This window comes from Lethenteron reissneri, chromosome 46 (genome assembly GCF_015708825.2).
Source record: "Lethenteron reissneri isolate LAM-NWPU_2019-01 chromosome 46, ASM1570882v1, whole genome shotgun sequence".
NCBI classification, from domain to species: domain Eukaryota; kingdom Metazoa; phylum Chordata; class Hyperoartia; order Petromyzontiformes; family Petromyzontidae; genus Lethenteron; species Lethenteron reissneri.
Window position 1 is genome coordinate 8,524,554 of NC_083824.1, and position 21,207 is coordinate 8,545,760.

The following is a 21,207-nucleotide window of genomic DNA, read 5'->3' on the forward strand; positions in this document are numbered from 1 at the left end:
CCTCCTCCTCCTCCTGCCTCCCTCCCTCCCTCCCCGCTCTTGGCCCTACCCCGAAACTCCTCCAGCAGCGCCACCACTGTTTGTTTGATCCTAACACCCGGCAAGCCCACCCCACCGCCACCACCACCACCTCCTCCCCCCCCCATCTCTCTTCTCTCTCATCCTCCCCATCCTCCTCGTACACAGACGCATCACCCCGCCTCTCCAGCACCACCCCCCACCCACCCACCCCTGTGCGCATAGCCGCTGCCGCCGCGTGGTGGATCCGCGCGCGTGCCTAGCTTAGTAACCACAACCACCACCACCACTAACAGCAGCATCAGTAGCAGCAGCAGCGGCATCAGCAAATGGCTTCGGAAGCTCGCGGGCTCGCTTGATCGTCGTTCACGTCCCACCTCTGCGTAGGTGCAGAGACGGGAGCTCGTGCCGTGTCGCGGACTCCGCTTGTCCAGCAGCACCGAGCGCATAGGATTTTATGTTTTTTTTGTTGTTGTTCCACAAGCAGAGCAATTCGATAATTGGTTCGCATCGTCGTTATTAATTTCTAAAATATATCATCGTCCGTGGGTCGGCTTCGTCCTCGTAACTTATGAAAAGAATCGCGGGACGGCATCGGCTGGCTCGGTCGGCGCAGGTGTCAATTGTCACACGATGTCAAGCAGAGCGACGTCTGATTTTTTTTCACGCGAAATGTTGTTAGTTAATAAATAATAATGTAAGAATTACAAAAAATCGCACACCTACCCCACAGCAAATGTCAAAATCGCGACGTTAATTTTTTTTTTATCGGATCGAGTATAAGTAATCAGAGTTTCGCGTGTAAATGACGTTCAGTTTTCACAGCAGCTGCTCTGACGAACCGGCAAAGAAGTGCTCTGGGCACAGAAGACATTCACTTGGGGGGTAATAGTTGGGTGCAAGGCTTGAGCCGGACGTTTTCTGTGCTCTGCTGTATTCGCGTGGAGGGTGAACCTTGAGGCGGTGATCATTGAGAGGTAAGCAGCGTTGCTCGTGAATTCATGGCATCGCACACTCATCATCATCATCATCGCCGCCGCCGTCATCACTGCGGGAGTGTGAAGGACAGCTAAGATCGCCGCCACCACCACCACCGCTGCTTGCAGTGCAGGAGACGGCTTCGAGGTAGACAGCAGAGAGGGAGGGAGGAGTGGGGGGGGGAGAGACAGACGCGTACAGAGTGTAGGGGACGTGGACACGGACAGACCAGGGGAGTGAGAGACACAGCGACACGAGAGCGAGACGCACACGCAGAGACAGAGAGATACCGACACGAGCAGGCAGCGGGCAGAGGCGGACACGGGGAGTCAGGGACAGCACACACGAAGGCAAGGTGACGGCAAGGTGAAGGCAGCCAGGCGGAGACTGAAGCTCAGACGGGACACAGGCTGCGCGACTCGACCAGCAAGAGGGAAACCACCATCAACCACCACCAGCACCACCACCAGCACCACCAGCACCACCACTAGCACCACCAGCACCACCAGCACCACCATCACCACCACCAGCACCACCAGCACCACCACCACCAGCACCACCAGCACCACCAGCACCACCACCACCAGCACCACCAGCACCACCAGCAGCAGCACCACCACCAGCAGCACCACCAGCACCACCAGCACCACCACCAGCACCACCAGCACCACCACCACCAGCACCATCAGCAGCACCACCACCAGCACCACCAGCACCACCACCAGCACCACCAGCACCACCAGCACCAGCACCACCACCACCAGCACCACCAGCACCACCAGCACCAGCACCACCAGCACCACCACCACCACACCACCAGCACCACACCACCAGCACCACCAGCACCACCACACCAGCACCACCAGCACCACCAGCACCACCACCACGCACCATCAACAACCAGCAGCAGCACCAGCAACCACCAGCAGCAGCACCATCTAGCAGCACCACACCACCAAGCACCACCACCACCACCACCAACAGCAACCACTCACACCACCAACCACCAGCACCAACCACCACCATCACCAACCACCACCAGCACCACCAGCAAGCCACCAGCAGCACCAGCAGCACCACCACCACCACCAGCATCACCACCAGCACCACCACCATTACCACCACCAGCACCACCACCACTACCACCAAGCAGCAACCAACAACCACCACCATCACCCAACACCAGCACACCCAGCACCACCAGCCATCACCACCAGCACCACCACCACCAGCACCACCAGGACACACCACCACCTAACCACCAGCAGCAACCACCAACACCAACCCAGCCAACACCACTCACCATCACGCGACCAGCACCACCCAGCAGCACCACCAGCACACCACCACCATCACCACCACACCACCACCACTACCACCATCAGCACCACCAGCACCACCACCAGACCCACCAGCACCACCACCAGCACCACTACCATCACCACTACCACCAGCAGCACCACCAGCACCCCACCAGCATCCTACCAGCACCACCACCAGCATCACCACCAGCAGCACCATCAGCACCACCACCAGCACCACCACACCATCACCACCAGCACCACCATCACCACACCACCATCACCACCAGCACACCATCAGCGCACCACCACAGCATGCACCACCAGCACCACCAGCACCACCACCATCAACCACCATCACCACCACCACCAGCACCACCAGCACCACCACCACCAGCACCACCAGCACCACCACCACCAGCACTACCAGCACCACCAGCACCACCACCAGCACCACCACCACAGCACCACCACATCACCACCAGCACCACCAGCACCACCACCAACCAGCACCACCACCGTCCACCAGCTCACCACCACCATCACCACCACCACCAGCACACACCACCCAGCACCACCAACATCACCACCATCACCACCAGCACCACCACCACCACCAGCACCACCACCAGCACCACCACCACCACCATCACCACCACCACCAGCACCACCACCGCCACCACCAGCAGCACCACCACCAGCACCAGCACCAGCACCACCAGCACCACCACCATCAGCACCACCACCACCAGCAGCACCACCACCAGCAGCAGCGCTCAATCAACCCCGCGGAGGAGACAGAAAGAGAGTGGGGTGCGGGGGGGAGGAGGCGGTGGTTGTTGCAGAGTCCTGGGTCCTCTGTGATCACGATCCCTCGACCTCACGCGTGGAGAGAGAGGAGAGAGAGGGGGAGGGAGAGGGGGGAGGGAGAGGGGGGGAGAGATCAGGAGGTGAGAGCGCCCTGGTGCAGTGGCTCCCGTCCCGTGCTGTCCTGCCCCGTACATCATCATCATCATACCACCATCAGCGTCGTCATCATCGTCCCTCTCGTTTGCCTTGACGTAGTTATTACCCTCCCATCCCACCGGTCATCCCTCCCTCCCCCCCTCCACATCGACCCGGTCATCGGTGGAAGAAAAAGGGAAAATCCCCCCCCCACTACCAAAAGGCACTCGGCAAATCCGCTTGCCTCATGCGTCCAACGTGAGAGAGGAGACGCGTGGCACCTGACGAGGAGGGAGTTGCCCTGACCCCCTGGACACCCCCCCCCCCCCCATCTCCCACTCCCTCTGCCCTTGAAGTCTGCTGCGACGGCGTCTGCTATCCCCGCTGTGAGCCCGCCACGCAACCTTTGCTCCAGGTACACGAATCGCGCGTTTGCGATTTCCGCGTCTCCGTCTCCTCCTCTCTCCTCTCTCTCGCGTTGAGGACCTCACGCCAAGATGTAAGGGGGAGTGGGGGAGGTTAGAGATCCACGCGCGCACGTACACACGAGCTACGCGCGTGCGAATTTGCCGTACAGTGATGTGTATGCTGCACGTGCGCGTGCGGGGAGCGGTGGTGCAGCGGTTAGCGCTACGCCGCGCGACGAAACCGGCGACCCGGGTTCGATTCCCGCTCACGGCAAACACCCAGTGACGATTATTTGAACCGGTCCTGTGGGTCTCCGCTAGGTCGACTCGGCCTCAAATGAGTACCTGGTGCGGTGTGTAGTAAACATCGCTACTGGGGAGACAAAGGCGGCCGGGCGTGGTGCTGGCCACCCACCCCCTCGTGTGCCGTGCCGGCATTCATAGGTGCTCGATAACAGCGCTTGCCCCAACAGTCTGTTCAGGCTATACGGGGGATCTTTGTCTTTGTACGCCCTTGCACACAACCACGTGTAAACTGAGCCCCTGTGTAAATCCACTGCTGGATGAGGGCATCCATCACCCCTCCCGCCCGCGCGGTGCGCTGCGTCGGTGTCTTTCCCACGCACCTCCGATGAGCATGGTTTGTCTACGTACGGTGCGAAAGAAGTTCAACACGCGTACACATACAACGCGTACATCGGCGGCGCCAAATTTTGACCGTAGATTCGCCACGCTGCGATACTCACATCGAACTTAAATCACGATCGCAGCGATGCCCTTTAATTGAGCAGGGAAAGCCGGACTGAGCATCTCACGTCGGAGAGACAGGTGGGGATGTCTCCTTCCTGCATTGAGATGCTTGACGATGTCCATCCGTCAGTGCGCGCGTGCGCGTGGCTTATGTCGGTGTGTGAACATCGCCACTCGGGGAAGACAAAGGCGGCCGGGCGTGGTGGTTCCTGGCCACGCGTCCCACCTCGTGCGCCGTGCCGGCCCTCAGGGTAGGCGTGTGCTGCTTAGGCTGACAGCACTTGCCCCAACAGTCTGTTGAGAGGCTACACGGGGGACCTTTGTCGTTGCCTCGTGGCATGCGCCGCGCATGCGAATACACGCGGCGCAGCGCGGACGTGCCACGTGACCGCGAGGTGGTTCTCACGATGATTGCTGAAGAGGTGATTTTAGCGAGGTGATTTTAGCGAGGTGATTTTAACGAGGTGATTTTAGCGAGGTGATTTTAACGAGGTGATTTTAACGAGGTGATTTTAACGAGGTGATTTTAGCGAGGTGATTTTAACGAGGTGATTTTAGCGAGGTGATTTTAGCGAGGTGATTTTAACGAGGTGATTTTAGCGAGGTGATTTTAGCGAGGTGATTTTAACGAGGTGATTTTAGCGAGGTGATTTTAACGAGGTGATTTTAGCGAGGTGATTTTAGCGAGGTGATTTTAACGAGGTGATTTTAGCGAGGTGATTTTAACGAGGTGATTTTAGCGAGGTGATTTTAACGAGGTGATTTTAACGAGGTGATTTTAACGAGGTGATTTTAGCGAGGTGATTTTAGCGAGGTGATTTTAACGAGGTGATTTTAGCGAGGTGATTTTAGCGAGGTGATTTTAACGAGGTGATTTTAGCGAGGTGATTTTAGCGAGGTGATTTTAACGAGGTGATTTTAGCGAGGTGATTTTAGCGAGGTGATTTTAACGAGGTGATTTTAACGAGGTGATTTCAGCGAGGTGATTTTAGCGAGGTGATTTTATCGAGGTGATTTTAGCGAGGTGATTTTAACGAGGTGATTTTAACGAGGTGATTTTAGCGAGGTGATTTTAACGAGGTGATTTTAAGCGAGGTGATTTTAACGAGGTGATTTTAGCGAGGTGATTTTAGCGAGGTGATTTTAACGAGGTGATTTTACGAGGTGATTTTAGCGAGGTGATTTTAGCGAGGTGATTTTAATCGAGGTGATTTTAGCGAGGTGATTTTAAGCGAGGTGATTTTAGCGAGGTAGATTTTAGCGAGGTGATTTTAGCGAGGTGATTTTACGAGGTGATTTTAGCGAGGTGATTTTAGCGAGGTGATTTTAACGAGGTGATTTTAAGCGAGGTGATTTAACGAGGTGATTTTAGCGAGGTGATTTTAGCGAGGTGATTTAACGAGGTGATTTTAGCGAGGTGATTTTAACGAGGTGATTTTAGCGAGGTGATTTTAACGAGGTGATTTTAGCGAGGTGATTTTAACGAGGTGATTTTAACGAGGTGATTTTAACGAGGTGGTTTTAACGAGGTGATTTTAGCGAGGTGATTTTAACGAGGTGATTTTAACGAGGTGATTTTAACGAGGTGATTTTAGCGAGGTGATTTTAGCGAGGTGATTTTAACGAGGTGATTTTAACGAGGTGATTTTAGCGAGGTGATTTTAACGAGGTGATTTTAGCGAGGTGATTTTAACGAGGTGATTTTAGCGAGGTGATTTTAGCGAGGTGATTTTAGCGAGGTGATTTTAACGAGGTGATTTTAACGAGGTGATTTTAGCGAGGTGATTTTAGCGAGGTGATTTTAACGAGGTGATTTTAGCGAGGTGATTTTAACGAGGTGATTTTAGCGAGGTGATTTTAGCGAGGTGATTTAAGCGAGGTGATTTTAGCGAGGTGATTTTAGCGAGGTGATTTTAGCGAGGTGATTTTAGCGAGGTGATTTTAGCGAGGTGATTTTAGCGAGGTGATTTTAGCGAGGTGATTTTAGCGAGGTGATTTTAGCGAGGTGATTTTAGCGAGGTGATTTTAGCGAGGTGATTTTAGCGAGGTGATTTTAACGAGGTGATTTTAGCGAGGTGATTTTAGCGAGGTGATTTTAGCGAGGTGATTTTAGCGAGGTGATTTTAGCGAGGTGATTTTAACGAGGTGATTTTAGCGAGGTGATTTTAGCGAGGTGATTTTAGCGAGGTGATTTTAACGAGGTGATTTTAACGAGGTGATTTTAGCGAGGTGATTTTAGCGAGGTGATTTTAGCGAGGTGATTTTAACGAGGTGATTTTAACGAGGTGATTTTAGCGAGGTGATTTTAGCGAGGTGATTTTAGCGAGGTGATTTTAACGAGGTGATTTTAACGAGGTGATTTTAACGAGGTGATTTTAGCGAGGTGATTTTAGCGAGGTGATTTTAACGAGGTGATTTTAACGAGGTGATTTTAACGAGGTGATTTTAGCGAGGTGATTTTAGCGAGGTGATTTTAACGAGGTGATTTTAACGAGGTGATTTTAACGAGGTGATTTTAGCGAGGTGATTTTAGCGAGGCGATTTTAACGAGGCGATTTTAACTAGGTGATTTTAGCGAGGTGATTTTAGCGAGGTGATTTTAGCGAGGTGATTTTAGCGAGTTGATTTTAACGAGGTGATTTTAGCGAGGTGATTTTAGCGAGGTGATTTTAGCGAGGTGATTTTAGCGAGGTGATTTTAGCGAGTTGATTTTAACGAGGTGATTTTAGCGAGTTGATTTTAACGAGGTGATTTTAGCGAGGTGATTTTAGCGAGGTGATTTTAGCGAGGTGATTTTAGCGAGGTGATTTTAGCGAGTTGATTTTAACGAGGTGATTTTAGCGAGGTGATTTTAGCGAGGTGATTTTAGCGAGGTGATTTTAGCGAGGTGATTTTAGCGAGTTGATTTTAACGAGGTGATTTTAGCGAGTTGATTTTAACGAGGTGATTTTAGCGAGGTGATTTTAGCGAGGTGATTTTAGCGAGGTGATTTTAGCGAGGTGATTTTAGCGAGTTGATTTTAACGAGGTTGAGGCTCAAGTTGCTGGGTGGCTGCAGAGACCTCTGGGAGCCGCCACCGATGTAACAAAAACAAAGAAAAACCCCGAGTTCGAATCCAGTCAGCTGCCCGGGATTCCACCGGGTTCTCCATTGCCGTGAGTGACTTCAAGTCGCATCTCTCTAATCGATTAGCAATGTTGGGTTGGGGGGGCAAGGGGGGGTGTTTGACCGCCGTGCGAACGTCGCTCTCAAGTGGCAGAGCGCAGGGGGTTGACAAAGCGCTGCGTGCCCCCCACTGTGTAAAGGCAGAGGCCGCGTGGAGACACATTCGGTGGTGGCTCTGCGACAGCCACTTCTGCCGCGGGCTCTCCGCTCTCCGGACGCGGCACCGATAACGGGGTTCCCCCTTCCAGCGATAGCGACACGATCTGGGGACGTGAGCGCGACGGTAAATCTCATCGTCGTGGCGCTCTGGTTCACGACTTACCACGCCACCTCTGGTCGTCGTGTGGCTGCTGCTGCTGTAGGCTACACTGTCACGCTCAGGTGGGTCAGCAGCGGCCCCGGGTGTAAATCCCCGTGACGATGTCTCCTTCGTATTGTGTGGATCTCGGGGAATTGCGTCGGCACGCGGTTGCGCTCCGGGTCTGTTCTGGACCATCGCAGTCGCACCACTCCCACTGAAGAGTGGTGAATTTGCCATTTGTGCAAAAAAATGTGTTGCGTGCACAAAAATGCTCACGGCGCCCCCACCCCCCCCCCCAAAAAAAAAGAGAGCGAGAGAGAGGCGGTCGCGGCTTAACATCTTTAACATACCATTGGTACCTCATTTGCCAGTAAAAAATATGATAATTGTTTTTTTTACCCTTTTATCTGGCAACAAAACTGACACCTTTTTTTACGAGGAGTCATGTTTGCATAGACCACAATACCTGCAGTCATAATGCAAACAAAAAACACAACTCTGATAATGTATGCACTGTCCTTGAAGTTGATTGGTCCACACCCGAGACAGCTTTCCTTTTGGCGTCATCTGGTCCAACCCATGTGAGACTAGGCTCTAAGGAAAGCTGTCTCGGGTGTGGACCAATCAACTTCAAGGACAGTGCATACATTATCAGAGTTGTGTTTTTTGTTTGCATTATGACTGCAGGTATTGTGGTCTTTGCAAACATGACTCCTCGTAAAAAAGGTGTCAGTTTTGTTGCCAGATAGAAGGGTAAAAAACAATTAACATCTTTAACATATTCAATACGGAGGACATTCTCCCTTCAACGGGTAATTTCTCGCGTCGTTACGGCACCTGCCGCGCTCGTTACGCGTCAAGAGACGCGACACGTTGGGGAATCATCTGCCGCGGTGCAGGTGTCACTCGCGCACATCTCCACTTGTGAATTGAGCTCATCGATTGCTGGCCACACTATGGCGAGACCTTCACAATTCGCAACACATGCACGTGTGTGCACGTGTGTGTGCGTGTGGTGTGGGGAGCGGTGGTGCAGCGGTTAGCGCGCTGCGCTACGAACCCGGCGACCCGAGTTCGATTCCCGCTCACGGCCAACATCCAGTGACGATTATCTGAACCGGTCCCGGGCCTCCTCTAGGTCGACTCAGCCTCAAGTGAGTACCTGGTGCGGTGTGTAACCATCGCCACTGGGGAGACAAAGGCGGTCGGGCGTGGTGCTGGCCACCCACCCCCTCGTGTACCGTTCCGGTCTTCATAGGTGCTCGCTAACAGCACTTGTCCCTGCAGTCTGTTAATAGAGGCCCAGGACTGGTTTCAGATAATCGTCACTGGGTGTTGGCCGTGAGCGGGAATCGAATTCGGGTCGCCGGGTTCGTAGCGCTACCCGCTACCCGCCCCCCCCCCCCCAATAACACACACAAAGACAAATATAAAGATCCCCCGCATAGCCTGAACAGACTGTTGGGAGCAAGTGCTGTTAGCGAGCACCTGTGAAGGCCGCCACGGCACACGAGGGGGTGGGTGGCCAGTACCACGCCCGGCCGCCTTTGTCTCCCCACACACACACACCCCTTAGCGTATGTACAGGGTGATCCAGATGTATTGTGACCCCCTCCCACCCCAATGAATTGACCCCTAAAATGTTTTTTCTTTCCGTATAAATTTGTCTTTAAAAAAACCTTACTTCAAAAAAAATCTATAAGTTTTATTAAATTAAATGGGGGGGGGGGGGCGGGTGGGGGAGGAAAGGGGTCACAAGACATCTGGACCGGACCACCCTTGTACAGGACAGTATATCGGAGTACTGCAGCAGCGGTCAACGAAACACAACCTCCTGGCTTCTCAGCACGAGCCACCTGGATTCGTTCGCCGGTCGTAGCGTTTTTGAAGGCGGAGTTCGGTACAAAAACAACAACAACGAAACCGGGGGGGGCATCACCCACCCCGACGCATCGTCTCCTCCACGGGGGCGAACTGCGCGACTGCATGCGGTCGCTTTTTTTAGAAACTGTTATTTAGGAATAGTCACAACGACGGCGGCTATAATCCTAATTTCGACTTCGCTCGCTCTCAAAAGCGAGAGAATGCCTCGCAAAACGAGTGGAATCGCAGACAGCCCAAGCTCTGCGGCCCTCGATATAGCAAGATGGTTTCAGGCAATTGATGAGTTGTTTATACATGCGGGAGGCAACCAGCGCCACCCAGAGAAACCCCCCATGTGTGCGAGGGGGAAACGCTGTATCCCGTACAGACAGAATGGGTGGTAGATCAGTCGACGTCTTCTGCACCGCCTTCTCCTGGTGAGCCAGGCAGCGCACGGCTGCTCCCCATTGCCCACGGGAAGGGAGTTTCACAAAGTCTGTGCGATCCACCCACCCTCGCTGCTGCCACATCAGTGCTGGATTGCAGGCGTGCGTAGCCACCACCGGGCGGATGATAACCTAGGCGTGGGTACGTTTGATGAGTTGAGATCGTTTACACTATGAGACCTCCTTTAGCAGTGGCAAAATATAGTAATAGGTTTTTACCCTTTCAACTGGTACAAAAACTGACACCTTTATACAAGGCATCATGTTTGCAATAACCACAACACAAGCAGTCAAAATGCAAACAAAAAGAAACAACTCTGATGATGATAATAAAGGACAGTGCATATCATTATCATCATCAGAGTTGTTTCTTTTTGTTTGCATTTTGACTGCTTGTGTTGTGGTTATTGCAAACATGATGCCTTGTATAAAGGTGTCAGTTTTTGTACCAGTTGAAAGGGTAAACACCTATCACTATAGGTTGAGATCGGTTTCGGGGAGAGCAGTGGTGCGGCGGTTCTCACGCTGAGCAATGATCCATCCTGGGGCCCGAAGTTAGATTTCCCAGGACGGTCGCCACGTGTCTGGATTGAGCTCAGTCCGAAAATTTGGCATCTCTGTTCGGGTGGCAGGAGTTCGTTGGTGTTCTGTTGAACTTTAATACGGGACACTGCGCATGTAGTGGTGATTGCTAATAGACCTGGGCCAGTGTCCTTCATTGCAAGGCCCCGCAGGCCATTGGCAGGCCCCTGGTGGCCTTTAGTGCGGCCCCTGGCGTGCGGCCACACGACAAAACACAACGAGTGAAATCACCCCCCATCATCATTGTCGTGCTGCCGTCAAACCCAACAGTGGTTTCAAATTAGTGGCGGCGCTCACACTGATGATGTCTTGTCAGCGAAAGTGGCCCCCACTATGAGAATTAGTGACGAACACTGAGCTAGGCAGACTGAGAGACATGGCTGGGTTTGGTCTGTATGTATGTTTTGAACGTCTTTCGCACCGCGCGTAGCCAAACGTACTAATCAGAGGTCTGCAGTGGAAACGTAGGAGGCCATAATTGCCAACCACGGCTAACATCAGTGGCGAGTGATACCACTGATCGGTGAAATGAGCTTTGATCCAACAATCCTCATCGTCAACAATGTGTGTGGAGGGCTTCATCCAGTAGTGAATTGCCCTGTAACATGTAAGACACGGTGTTTTGGGCCAAATTAAGTTGTTGCACACTGCAGGGACAGGGCGACAAGAGCAATTGGTGGCTGGGAGAAGCGAGTTCCAGACAGACTACAGCACCTGAGAACCCGGTTTAGTCGCTGGCGGTTGCCCTGATTGGTCAACCTCTGACCACTGGGCAACTCAGCGACTTCTATATCACAGGTTTTTGTAAATCCTCACTTTGGTGATTTCCATGTAAAAATGTCAAGGTATCTGGGTCAGGAATGGAACCCTAACTGCAATGCTTGCTGGCCCAGTCGGGATGAGAAAATAAATCACAGGTTTTTGTAAATCCTCGCTTTTGTCATTTCCATGTAAAAATGTCAAGGTATCTGGGTCAGGAATGGAACCCTAACTGCAATGCTTGCTGGCCCAGTAGGGATGAGAAAATAAATCACAGGTTTTTGTAAATCTTCGCTTTGGTCATTTCCATGTAAAAATGTCAAGGTATCTGGGTCAGGAATGGAACCCTAACTTCAATGCTTTCTGGCCCAGTGGGCCGGAGCAAATGCTTGGACTTAGCTGCCCCGTATTATCGCAATGTTTTACAACCGCTGTAACATTAATCTCGGAGCAAGATGTTTTTTGTTACTTTGCCGTAAATTCCGTAAACATGTGCTTTGTTTTCCTTCCCTGCCGCGTGGCAATGCTTTGGCGTTCTTGTCGAGGGCGAGGCGTGGCTCGTAAATATGGCCTTAACCCGGGGGGAGGTGGGGTGGGGGGGCCTTTGTGGCGACGAGACGGTGATTTACGAAAGTAGAGAAAACAAAACTATAATGCATTTTCACCGGCGGCTGTGATTATAAATTTCAAAATGCCACCGTGCATACAGCCACTGTATTGGTACCTCCTCAAAGTTCAGGTTGCTTTCCCACCCGCTCCCCCACCCCCCTCCCGAATCAAATGCATGCAGAGTACGTGTTTATTTATTTGTGCTTTATACGTAATTGTTAGGAAGCACTCTACTACACAATTCCGCTACTGAGACACCCAGACGAAAGGAAGGAAAATATCTCATAATCCAAAACATCAGCGTTTTGAGTGCATCGAGTAAAGTCATCAATAATCGCACGGACGCACACGCGGGAACACTTGCACCGTATTGTAAACAAAGCGAGTGCGTCCGGATACACCTCGCGATGATTGGGCCACTGGAAGGGCTTCTTTTTACCGAGGGCGTACAGGGGGTGGGGGGGGTCAACAGTTGCTGATTCCGCGATTAATTGAACGTTCGATGCCCCTGGCCGTGCGTCGCATTCACTGCATGCTATGCAGGAGCACATGGGTTCGATCCCGACCCTGACGCCTGTTGTATATTTGTTTAGTGTTGGTCTCCCTGTTACAGGTTGAGTCACAAACCGCACCTCTCCATAAGGCTCAGCCTTTGTTATGCAGTCTATTCTTAGTCTCAAGCCTCACCTTACCATATTAATAATAAAGATGCGGCCCATGCCCCACCACCTTCTCCAACCATTATATAAAGGCAGTGGTAACTCCTGAAATCTCTCATTTACTTGATACAGCTGTCGTGGCTGTGACGGTACCACCTGAAGACGGAAGCTTGTGTTGCCTCCGAAACGTCGTGATTTTTTATTTTATTTTACTTTTTAATGTTTTTACCTACGTGATTATTCCATTCAGTTAAGGATATGAATCATTGCAGTCACGAAAGCTTCAAATCTAGAATGTATATTTGGAGTTTGCTTGTCTCTCTCCCCTGTGGTCGCGTGGGGTTTTTTTGCCGGATCCTCCGGTTTTTCCCTCCACATTCAGAATCAACGTCGCGCGTTTAGAGCATTTGGCTGCAATGAATGTCCACGTGATGATAAGCCACTTCGTGGAGCTAACATTTGTCAGGGCCAGGCCGCTTCTGAAAGGGATCTATGTGGCTCAGTGGGGCCTTGCTTGGTAGAATAAAAAATTATCATGGGACCTCCTTTAACATGTTAACACTTGTTGTGTTGCCAGATAAAAAGGGGGAAAAACCTATTAACATAAAAAAATTGTTTAGTTAAAAAAAAAACCTCCAACACCGTTCATCGGACGCTTGCTGCAACTGGACCGGCGGAGTTTAATGAGGTGTGATTGTTGGACTATTTCTATTATTTTAAAAAATGCACTTATTGTTGTTGTTGTTGGTGGGGAGGGGGGCAAACAATCTTCGCCGTGGAGTGAAACCGATGGCTCCGATTGTGTGCTGCCACTTTCACTCGGTGTTTAAAGTCGTCTGAAAAAAAAATATTCATGCACTGGAACGTTATTGTTCTACACAACGGTGTTATAGAGCATTTAACATGCATTATATACTACGCAATTTAGTCTCGTGCATTTAATATACATTATATACCACGCAATATAGCCTCGTGTATTTAATATATATTATATACTACGCAATGTATTCTAGTGCATTTGATATACATTATATACTACTCAATGTATTTGCGTGCATTTAATATACATTATATACTACGCAATTTCGCCTCGTGCATTTAATATACATTATATATGACACAGCGTATTCTAGTGCATTTCATATACGCACTATGAATGTGTAGTGACATTGAATGAGTCACTGTAGCGCGTGATGCTGGGAGATTGGTAGCCAATGGGATTGGGGGTAGCAGCCCGTTCTACCAGTTGGAGACGTGGGCCAAGCCCGGGGCCTTCTGGGGGATCCAGAAGGGGGCGTGGCCGAGGGCGGAGCCTGGCCACGCTGGGGAGGATAAAAGTCGAGCTCCGACTCGCAGTCGGGGCTGCTGCCATCCGGAGTGGAACTCGTCGTGCTGCCGGCGTCGTGTTCATCGCCTCTTCGAGCTGTGGGTCTTGAAGCGTTTTGGCTGTCCTGACCCGGTATGTAGTTCTACCCTATGGCTGTGAATGCCGGAATAAACAAGAGAGAGTGCCTCCTACTCGTGTCTCTGAAGTAGTACACTACAAATGTACGATACAATATAATTTCGCGCATTCAATTTGCATTCTATGCGACACGATGGAATCTCGTGTTTTTAAACTGCATTATATAGTGGACGACATTCCATTGTATTTGATGGACATTATACACCAGCTTGCCTTCCCCGTGCATGTACCACACGCTCTCTGAAGGATGTAACGGAGCCCAATAGTCCACTGCGAATGCGCATTAAACAAAAAGTGCCTTCCCTTCATGGCCATTCAGAATCATCAGAATCTTTATTTAGACTGGAAGAACCCGAGGAGCTGTGAAGCTCTTTTGCACAGACGTCCTGGCGGTGCGCTGCACTTGGGCGGCATTGCGCGTGCCGCCGTGATCACGATGTATATACCCCCCCCCACACTTTTTGGAGCCACCTCTCTCTGCTCACCACTCTCTCTCTCTGGAGCGTATGGCAAGTCTGTGCAAATCGCACGTGCCAGTTGAAGTTTGTGAGCCATGCAATAGCTTCAGGAGTGGCGCGACTAATACTGCTCAGTCCCGCCGGAGAGCGGGCGTAGAGTGCGGTTGTTCGCGATGGGAACCATCGTCTGGTTTGGGTGGCCGCAGTCGCACCGTGGGTTGTCTTTAATTCTCCGCTTGTGGAGTAGGAGGTGTGCGCAGTGACCTGTTGCTGTTCTGAAACGGTTGACGGAGCACCACAGTTTTCTTGGCAGATCAACGCCGTGCATAGCAATCACCACTGGGGCCTCCGTACGTTGTTGCTATTTGTTTTCCTCCCGGCTTTTGCGCACTTTGAAACATTGCCGAAGCGGTCTCTCTCTCTCTTTTTCTTGGAGGAATTTTTTTTTTTATCGGGGCGTTAATCTGCATTTTACGGCGTCGTCCGCCTGCCAGCACATCATCACCGCATTCCTCGTCCGAGCAGCGGGAGTGAACATCTCAATCAGGCGCGACTTATTTACCGAGAGCCAAGTTGTGCTCGTCAATGAATGCGCCCATCCCCGTCCATTAACTGATTTGCTCCTTTAGCGAGAGAAGCAAGCGAGCGAGTGCTTGCCGGGCGCGAGGCCTCGACCACGAAGATCGCTCCGGCCACGGAGGGAGAAGCCGTTACTTCACTCTCGCGTGCGAGGGGTATCTTCCGGGTTCTCCGGTTTCCCTCCCACGTGCAAATTGCTCCTTTGATGGAATTGGGCCAAGCATCCTAAATGCAGGACCCTCCTGGAAAATGGTCTTGGGACTCAGTGAGGCTTTCCTGCGTAACTGAATGGAATAATCACGATTTTTTTGATCGCTGTCTTGATACATCCATAATAGAGGTGTTTTGGGGATATATCGCGTAAATATATAAATTTCTCGTTAAACCCGCCACCAACTGACACAGCCAATTAGTAAAGGTTGTCACGTAGACACATCATGCCAATTCGTTACATGCCAAAACGAATTACATGTTTTTGTTAACGTGACAAACCTTACTAATTGGAGGGTTTAACGACACATTTATATTTACACGATCGAACCCAAAAGCCTCTATGGATAATATTGGTCACGAAAGCCTACGTATTAAACTGTACGTATGTTGAACTTTTGCACTGTACGTAGCCAACCGTGCTAATCAGAAGTGCGGAGAAGAACGAGAGTGGCACAGGGGTTTTGCACACTTCGCTGTGTGAACCCGGCGGACCTGAGTTCAATTCCTCGCCACAGCTAATGTCAGCGACGAGTGATATCTGAGGCGGTCCTGGTTCGCGCCCATGCCAAGTGGTGAAGTTTGTTCAAATAACCGGCATGGCCGACACGGCATGGGGAGGCCTCCATCCAGCAATGGGGCTGATAAAGAGCTTTAATTTTTTTTAAATCATTATTACTATCACCATCAACGTATTTGTAGACAACCGATTAAAATTTAAATCCCTCCTACAATAAATGGTTAATGGAACACAAGCGCATTGAAAAAGGAATAAATAAATACTGGCACATATTAAACGGTCGTGTTTTGTTACGTGTGTAAGGACAGTATGGGGCGATGTAGGGACAGTACGGCTCCCCGTGGCCATGGTTACTAATTAACATAACGGGAACTAAGTGGGGAACTAAGTGGTCGCTAATAATGATTGATGCGACAAGCTTTGCCAGGGTCGCGTGAGGGGAAGCACGGGACCTAACAGGCGTAAATTGTTATAAGGGCAGAGACAGACAGGGCCAGGCGCGGTGAGAGAGGGTTCGGGAATAGGGGCGTGGCCGGGTCGTGAGGGAGATAAAAGCCGGCATGAACCGGGGCTCTGGGCTGCTGTTGTGGGGGAACTGCCGTCGCCGTCGTCACCTTGGAGCGGGTCGTCTTCATCGTCCTGCAGTGGGCACCTTGTAGTCTTGGATAGCTAGAGTTATGTTGTCTCAGAATAGAGCTATCTAAGTTACCCAAGTGTATATAGTCACTCGCGGTTACTCGTTAATTTATCAGTGAGTCGGCGGACTTTATTCATCATAAATATACATATAACTGAACAAGACGGTGTCTCTGAGAGCTACATTGCGCGTGGAAAAAAATAAATCCAATTTCATTGCCCTCACTCAAAATCTGTGTGACAGACTTGAGCATCATTGAAACCCGCCCAGAAGCAGCAGCAGCTGACGGAGTTGGGAGCTTTTTAGCGAAATCCGCGCGAGGTGGCAGAGCCACACTTCCTCCCACCAGCGGAATGACATCGAGTCGACCGGAATTTTGTTTCCCCCATCTGCCATGCAACTGTGAGACCTTTAACTTGTGCGCCAGCCCCTGATAAATTTTGGGGGGGGGGGCTGGAGGGAAGGGGTGAAGGTGGGGGGAGTGGGGGGGTGGATGGGGGCCTCATACCCCCCTGCTAACACGGTTGACTTCGTACGGTGCGAAAAAAGTTCATGCTAAATTCTTACAGCCGAGACAAAAAGATCGTTGACACAAAATCGAGCGCAATGACGCGATGGGCAGTGGGGGGTGGGTGCGGACAGCCAGAGCGGAGTGCACGGCGGACAAAAGCAGACCAACCGTGCCGTCGCGAATTCTGTTCAAAGTTTCGCGTTGTGTTGAAAGTTTGTTTAACATTCACTGTGCCATGCCCACCTTCCCCCTCCCCCGCTTTAAGCGAGGTCACGCCACGAGCTCATCGTTCCGAGCTGGTGCCGGTCCCGCCGCTACCAGCGGCGGTGGTGATCGGCGCGCGCCCTCGCGTGCCGCGCTCGCAGTGCCGCCCCCCGCGCCGGTCGCCCCCATGGCGGCGCGCGGCTGCCACCGCAGCCTCCGCCGGCGTCTCCAGTTCCGCCTGCGCCGGCTCCTCTTCCTGGCGGTCGCTATCGCGGGCGCCTCCGCGCTCTCGCTAGCGCTCGCCTCCCGCTCGGACGTCGCTGGCGCCCCCCGCCGACCGGCGTCCCCGCCGACCGACGGTCACCCCGGCGGCTCGTCTCCGGATCCGGAGGGCGAGCGGCGGGACGCGGAGTCTGCGCCGCGCCGGAGGGTCCTGTCCGTGGAGTGGGAGCACGGCTCGCGCGCGAATTCGTCGTGGGGAGAGGGCGGGCACGGAGGCGGCGTCGGCAATGGCAGCGACGGCGAACACCAGCAGGGCGAGTACCCGCAAGACATCTTCTCGCTGGAGGAGCGGCGGCGCGGCGCCGTGGCACTCCACATGCTCGGCATGATGTACATGTTCATGGCGCTCGCCATCGTGTGCGACGAGTTCTTCGTGCCCGCGCTCGGCGTCATCACCGACAAGCTGGCCATCTCGGACGACGTCGCCGGCGCCACCTTCATGGCGGCGGGCGGCTCGGCGCCGGAGCTCTTCACGTCGATGATCGGCGTCTTCATCTCGCACAGCAACGTGGGCATCGGCACAATCGTGGGCTCGGCCGTCTTCAACATCCTCTTCGTCATCGGCATGTGCGCCGTGTTCTCGCGCGAGCTGCTCACGCTCACCTGGTGGCCCATCTTCCGCGACGTCTCCTTCTACGTGCTCGACCTGCTCATGCTCATCATCTTCTTCCTCGACAACACCATCGCGTGGTGGGAGAGCACGCTGCTGTTGGGCGGGTACGCCTCCTACGTCATCTTCATGAAGTACAACGCGCACATCGAGGCCTGGGTGAAGTCGAGGCTGCCCCGCAGCAAGGCGACGCGGAGCAACGCCAACGGCGACAAGGCAAGGCGCGCCACCACCGCCACCACCACTAGCACCACTGCCACCACCACCGCCACCACCACCCCCAACACTGCCACTGCTAACACTGCTACCAACGCTACCACCACCACCACCACCGCTACTGCTACCGCCACCGCCATCGCCACCACCAATGCTACCACCAACAATGACACCGCTACCGCCACCACCACCACTACCGCCACTGCCACCACCACCACCACTGCCACTGCCACCCCCAACACTGCCACTGCTAACACTGCTCCCAACGCTACCACCACCACCACTACCACCACCACCACCACCGCTACTGCTACCGCCACCGCCATCGCCACCACCACTGCTACCACCACCACCGCCACCCCCAACAATGACACCGCTACAGCCACCACCTCCACCACCACTACCGCCACTGCCACCACCACCGCCACCACTACTGCCACCCCCAACTCTGCCACTGCTAACACTGCTACCAACGCTACCACCACCACCACCACCGCTACTGCTACCGCCACCGCCATCGCCACCACCAATGCTACCACCAACAATGACACCGCTACCGCCACCACCACCACTACCGCCACTGCCACCACCACTGCCACTGCCACCCCCAACTCTGCCACTGCTAACACTGCTACCAACGCTACCACCATCGCCACCGCTACTACTGCCACCGCCACCACCACCGCTGTCATCACCAACACCACCGCTACCACTACCCCCAATACTGCCATTGCTGCCACCGCTACCACCAACGCTACCACCACCGCCACCGCTACTACTGCCACCGCCACCACCACCGCTGTCATCACCACCACCACCGCTACCACTACTCCCAAATACTGCCATTGCTGCCACCGCTACCACCATTGCTACCACCACCGCCACCATCGCAATCCTCGAATTTAAAAACTGAGGTGGTTTCTTTTAAGAAATACATTTTTTATATTAATAGTAAAAGTTTAGCGTAAACGGGTGGCGCACGTCACAATACAGTAGGAACTTTTTTGAACGATAATGGAATGAACTTGAAGACGTTAAATGATGTTCCGTTGAAAATTAAATGTCTGTGTGTGTGTGTTTGTCGTAAATCATTCTCGACGTGACTACCAACCATCGCGGTAAGTGTCCACCGTGTGACCAGAGTCAGTGATTTGTAAAAGCGACGTCAATCCACTCATCCTCGCAGCGACTTCTGACTGGCCATCGAACAAAGACGGTCACCGCCTCGCACGGCGCTTTCAGATGCGCCTCGGCTGCCGTCTGGAACGCTCTTCCTTCCGATGTTAGGAAGCCACTGGAGCTGTGCACTTTAAAAATCATCTATTTTGACAAACTCATTTCCTTAGAACTGATTTTTTTGTGTTCAGTTTGTTGTCCATCCCCCGCACCTCCGATTAGCACGGTTGGCTACGTACGGTGTGAAAGAAGTTCAACGTACGCACACGCACAAGGCCATCGCCGGGTCGCATGAGGGACCCGCCCTCCTGAGGGTATGGGTTTGTATTCTTAGGTTTTTTCGGTAAAGTCACGTAGGTAAAAAATTAAAATTAATCAAAGTAAAATTAAAATAAAATAAAATCACGACGTTTCGGAGGCAACACAAGCTTCCGTCTTCAGGTGGAACCGTCACAGCACGATTACTGTATCAAGATACACTGATTTAGGCTGTATCAAGTGAGATACAGCTATCGTGCTGTGACGGTTCCACCTGAAGACGGAAGCTTGTGTTGCCTCCGAAACGTCGTGATGTTTATTTTATTTAATTTTACTTTTATTAATTTTAATTTTTTACCTAAGTGACTTTACCGAAAAAACCTAAGAGTCGGAATCCTTGCAGTCACGAAAGCTTCAAATCTAGAATTAAGGTTTGGGTTTGCACCCGGGAGAAGTCAGCGGCCGAGCGGAGGGTCAGAAGCAGCGAGCTGCAGACTGCCCGGCGAGCTGCAGGGGACACGGGTCGACATCCCATCCCGTGGAACTTGCCCTTGGGTCTAATAAACACGTGACCTCGGCTTAGTCTGGCAGTGGGGAACATCGCTTAACGGGATCGGGGGATGGGGATTGCACACAACCTGTGTGTGTGTGTGGCACGGCACAGTCGGTGGTGTTGAAGAGACGTTAAAGAGACGTTGACGAGATGCCATGGTGCTCATTTTGACTGCAAGGATTCCGAAGGGTTGGGCCTAAACAAGGGGGGGGTCTACCCCCCCCCCCTCAGCCCCCCCTCCCACGTACCACTACGAGGCCGCCAGGAATTGCTGAGGCAGAGGATACGGGACGCTAGCCGGATTATACCAAAACAAAGGAAAGTCACACTCACGTTCATTTTTTTTGATGTCGCTGCGCGGGCTGAGAGCCAGCAGCAATGATGTCACCCTCGCTGCCGAGGGGATTTAAACTCCTGTTACGGAGCAGACAAAAGAGGGGGATTTGGGGCGTAGATTTGCATGGAAGTTTCGTCATTGTTGTTGTTGGTGGTGGTGGTGGTGATGCAGCGGAATATCGGATTGTGCTCCAGAGGCCGGTCATTAATTTCCTCCTTGCTGCCACTTGCACGCGTGTGTCCATTCATCGTGGTCACGTGGGGGGAGGTGGGGGGTAGCCTTTGCGAGCGATCACACGAAGCGGTCTGAACCGCCTCGTTCGTGCCAAACGTCGAGAACGATCGGGTAGAGAAGAGCAGGGTGGCTTTGGGGGGGGGGGTTGGGGAGGGGGGGTCAGAGCGATGAGCT

The 21,207-nt window shown here is 52.5% G+C and overlaps 1 protein-coding gene across 3 annotated transcripts in view; it reads left to right on the top strand.

Annotated features, from left to right (window-relative positions):
• Positions 1-309: 309 nt before the first annotated feature.
• Positions 310-21,207, top strand: part of LOC133354038 (sodium/potassium/calcium exchanger 2-like) — a 72,498-nt gene continuing 51,600 nt past the window's right edge. For 2 of the 3 annotated variants that reach the window (XM_061570584.1, XM_061570586.1), the window contains exons 1-2: positions 310-995; positions 17,429-18,475. In XM_061570584.1, coding sequence (XP_061426568.1) covers positions 17,555-18,475 — 921 coding nt within the window. In that variant the 5' untranslated portion in view covers positions 310-995; positions 17,429-17,554. Of the gene's footprint in view, positions 996-3,598; positions 3,658-17,428; positions 18,476-21,207 lie in introns of all 3 variants that reach the window. The other variant, XM_061570585.1, reaches the window with a different exon arrangement.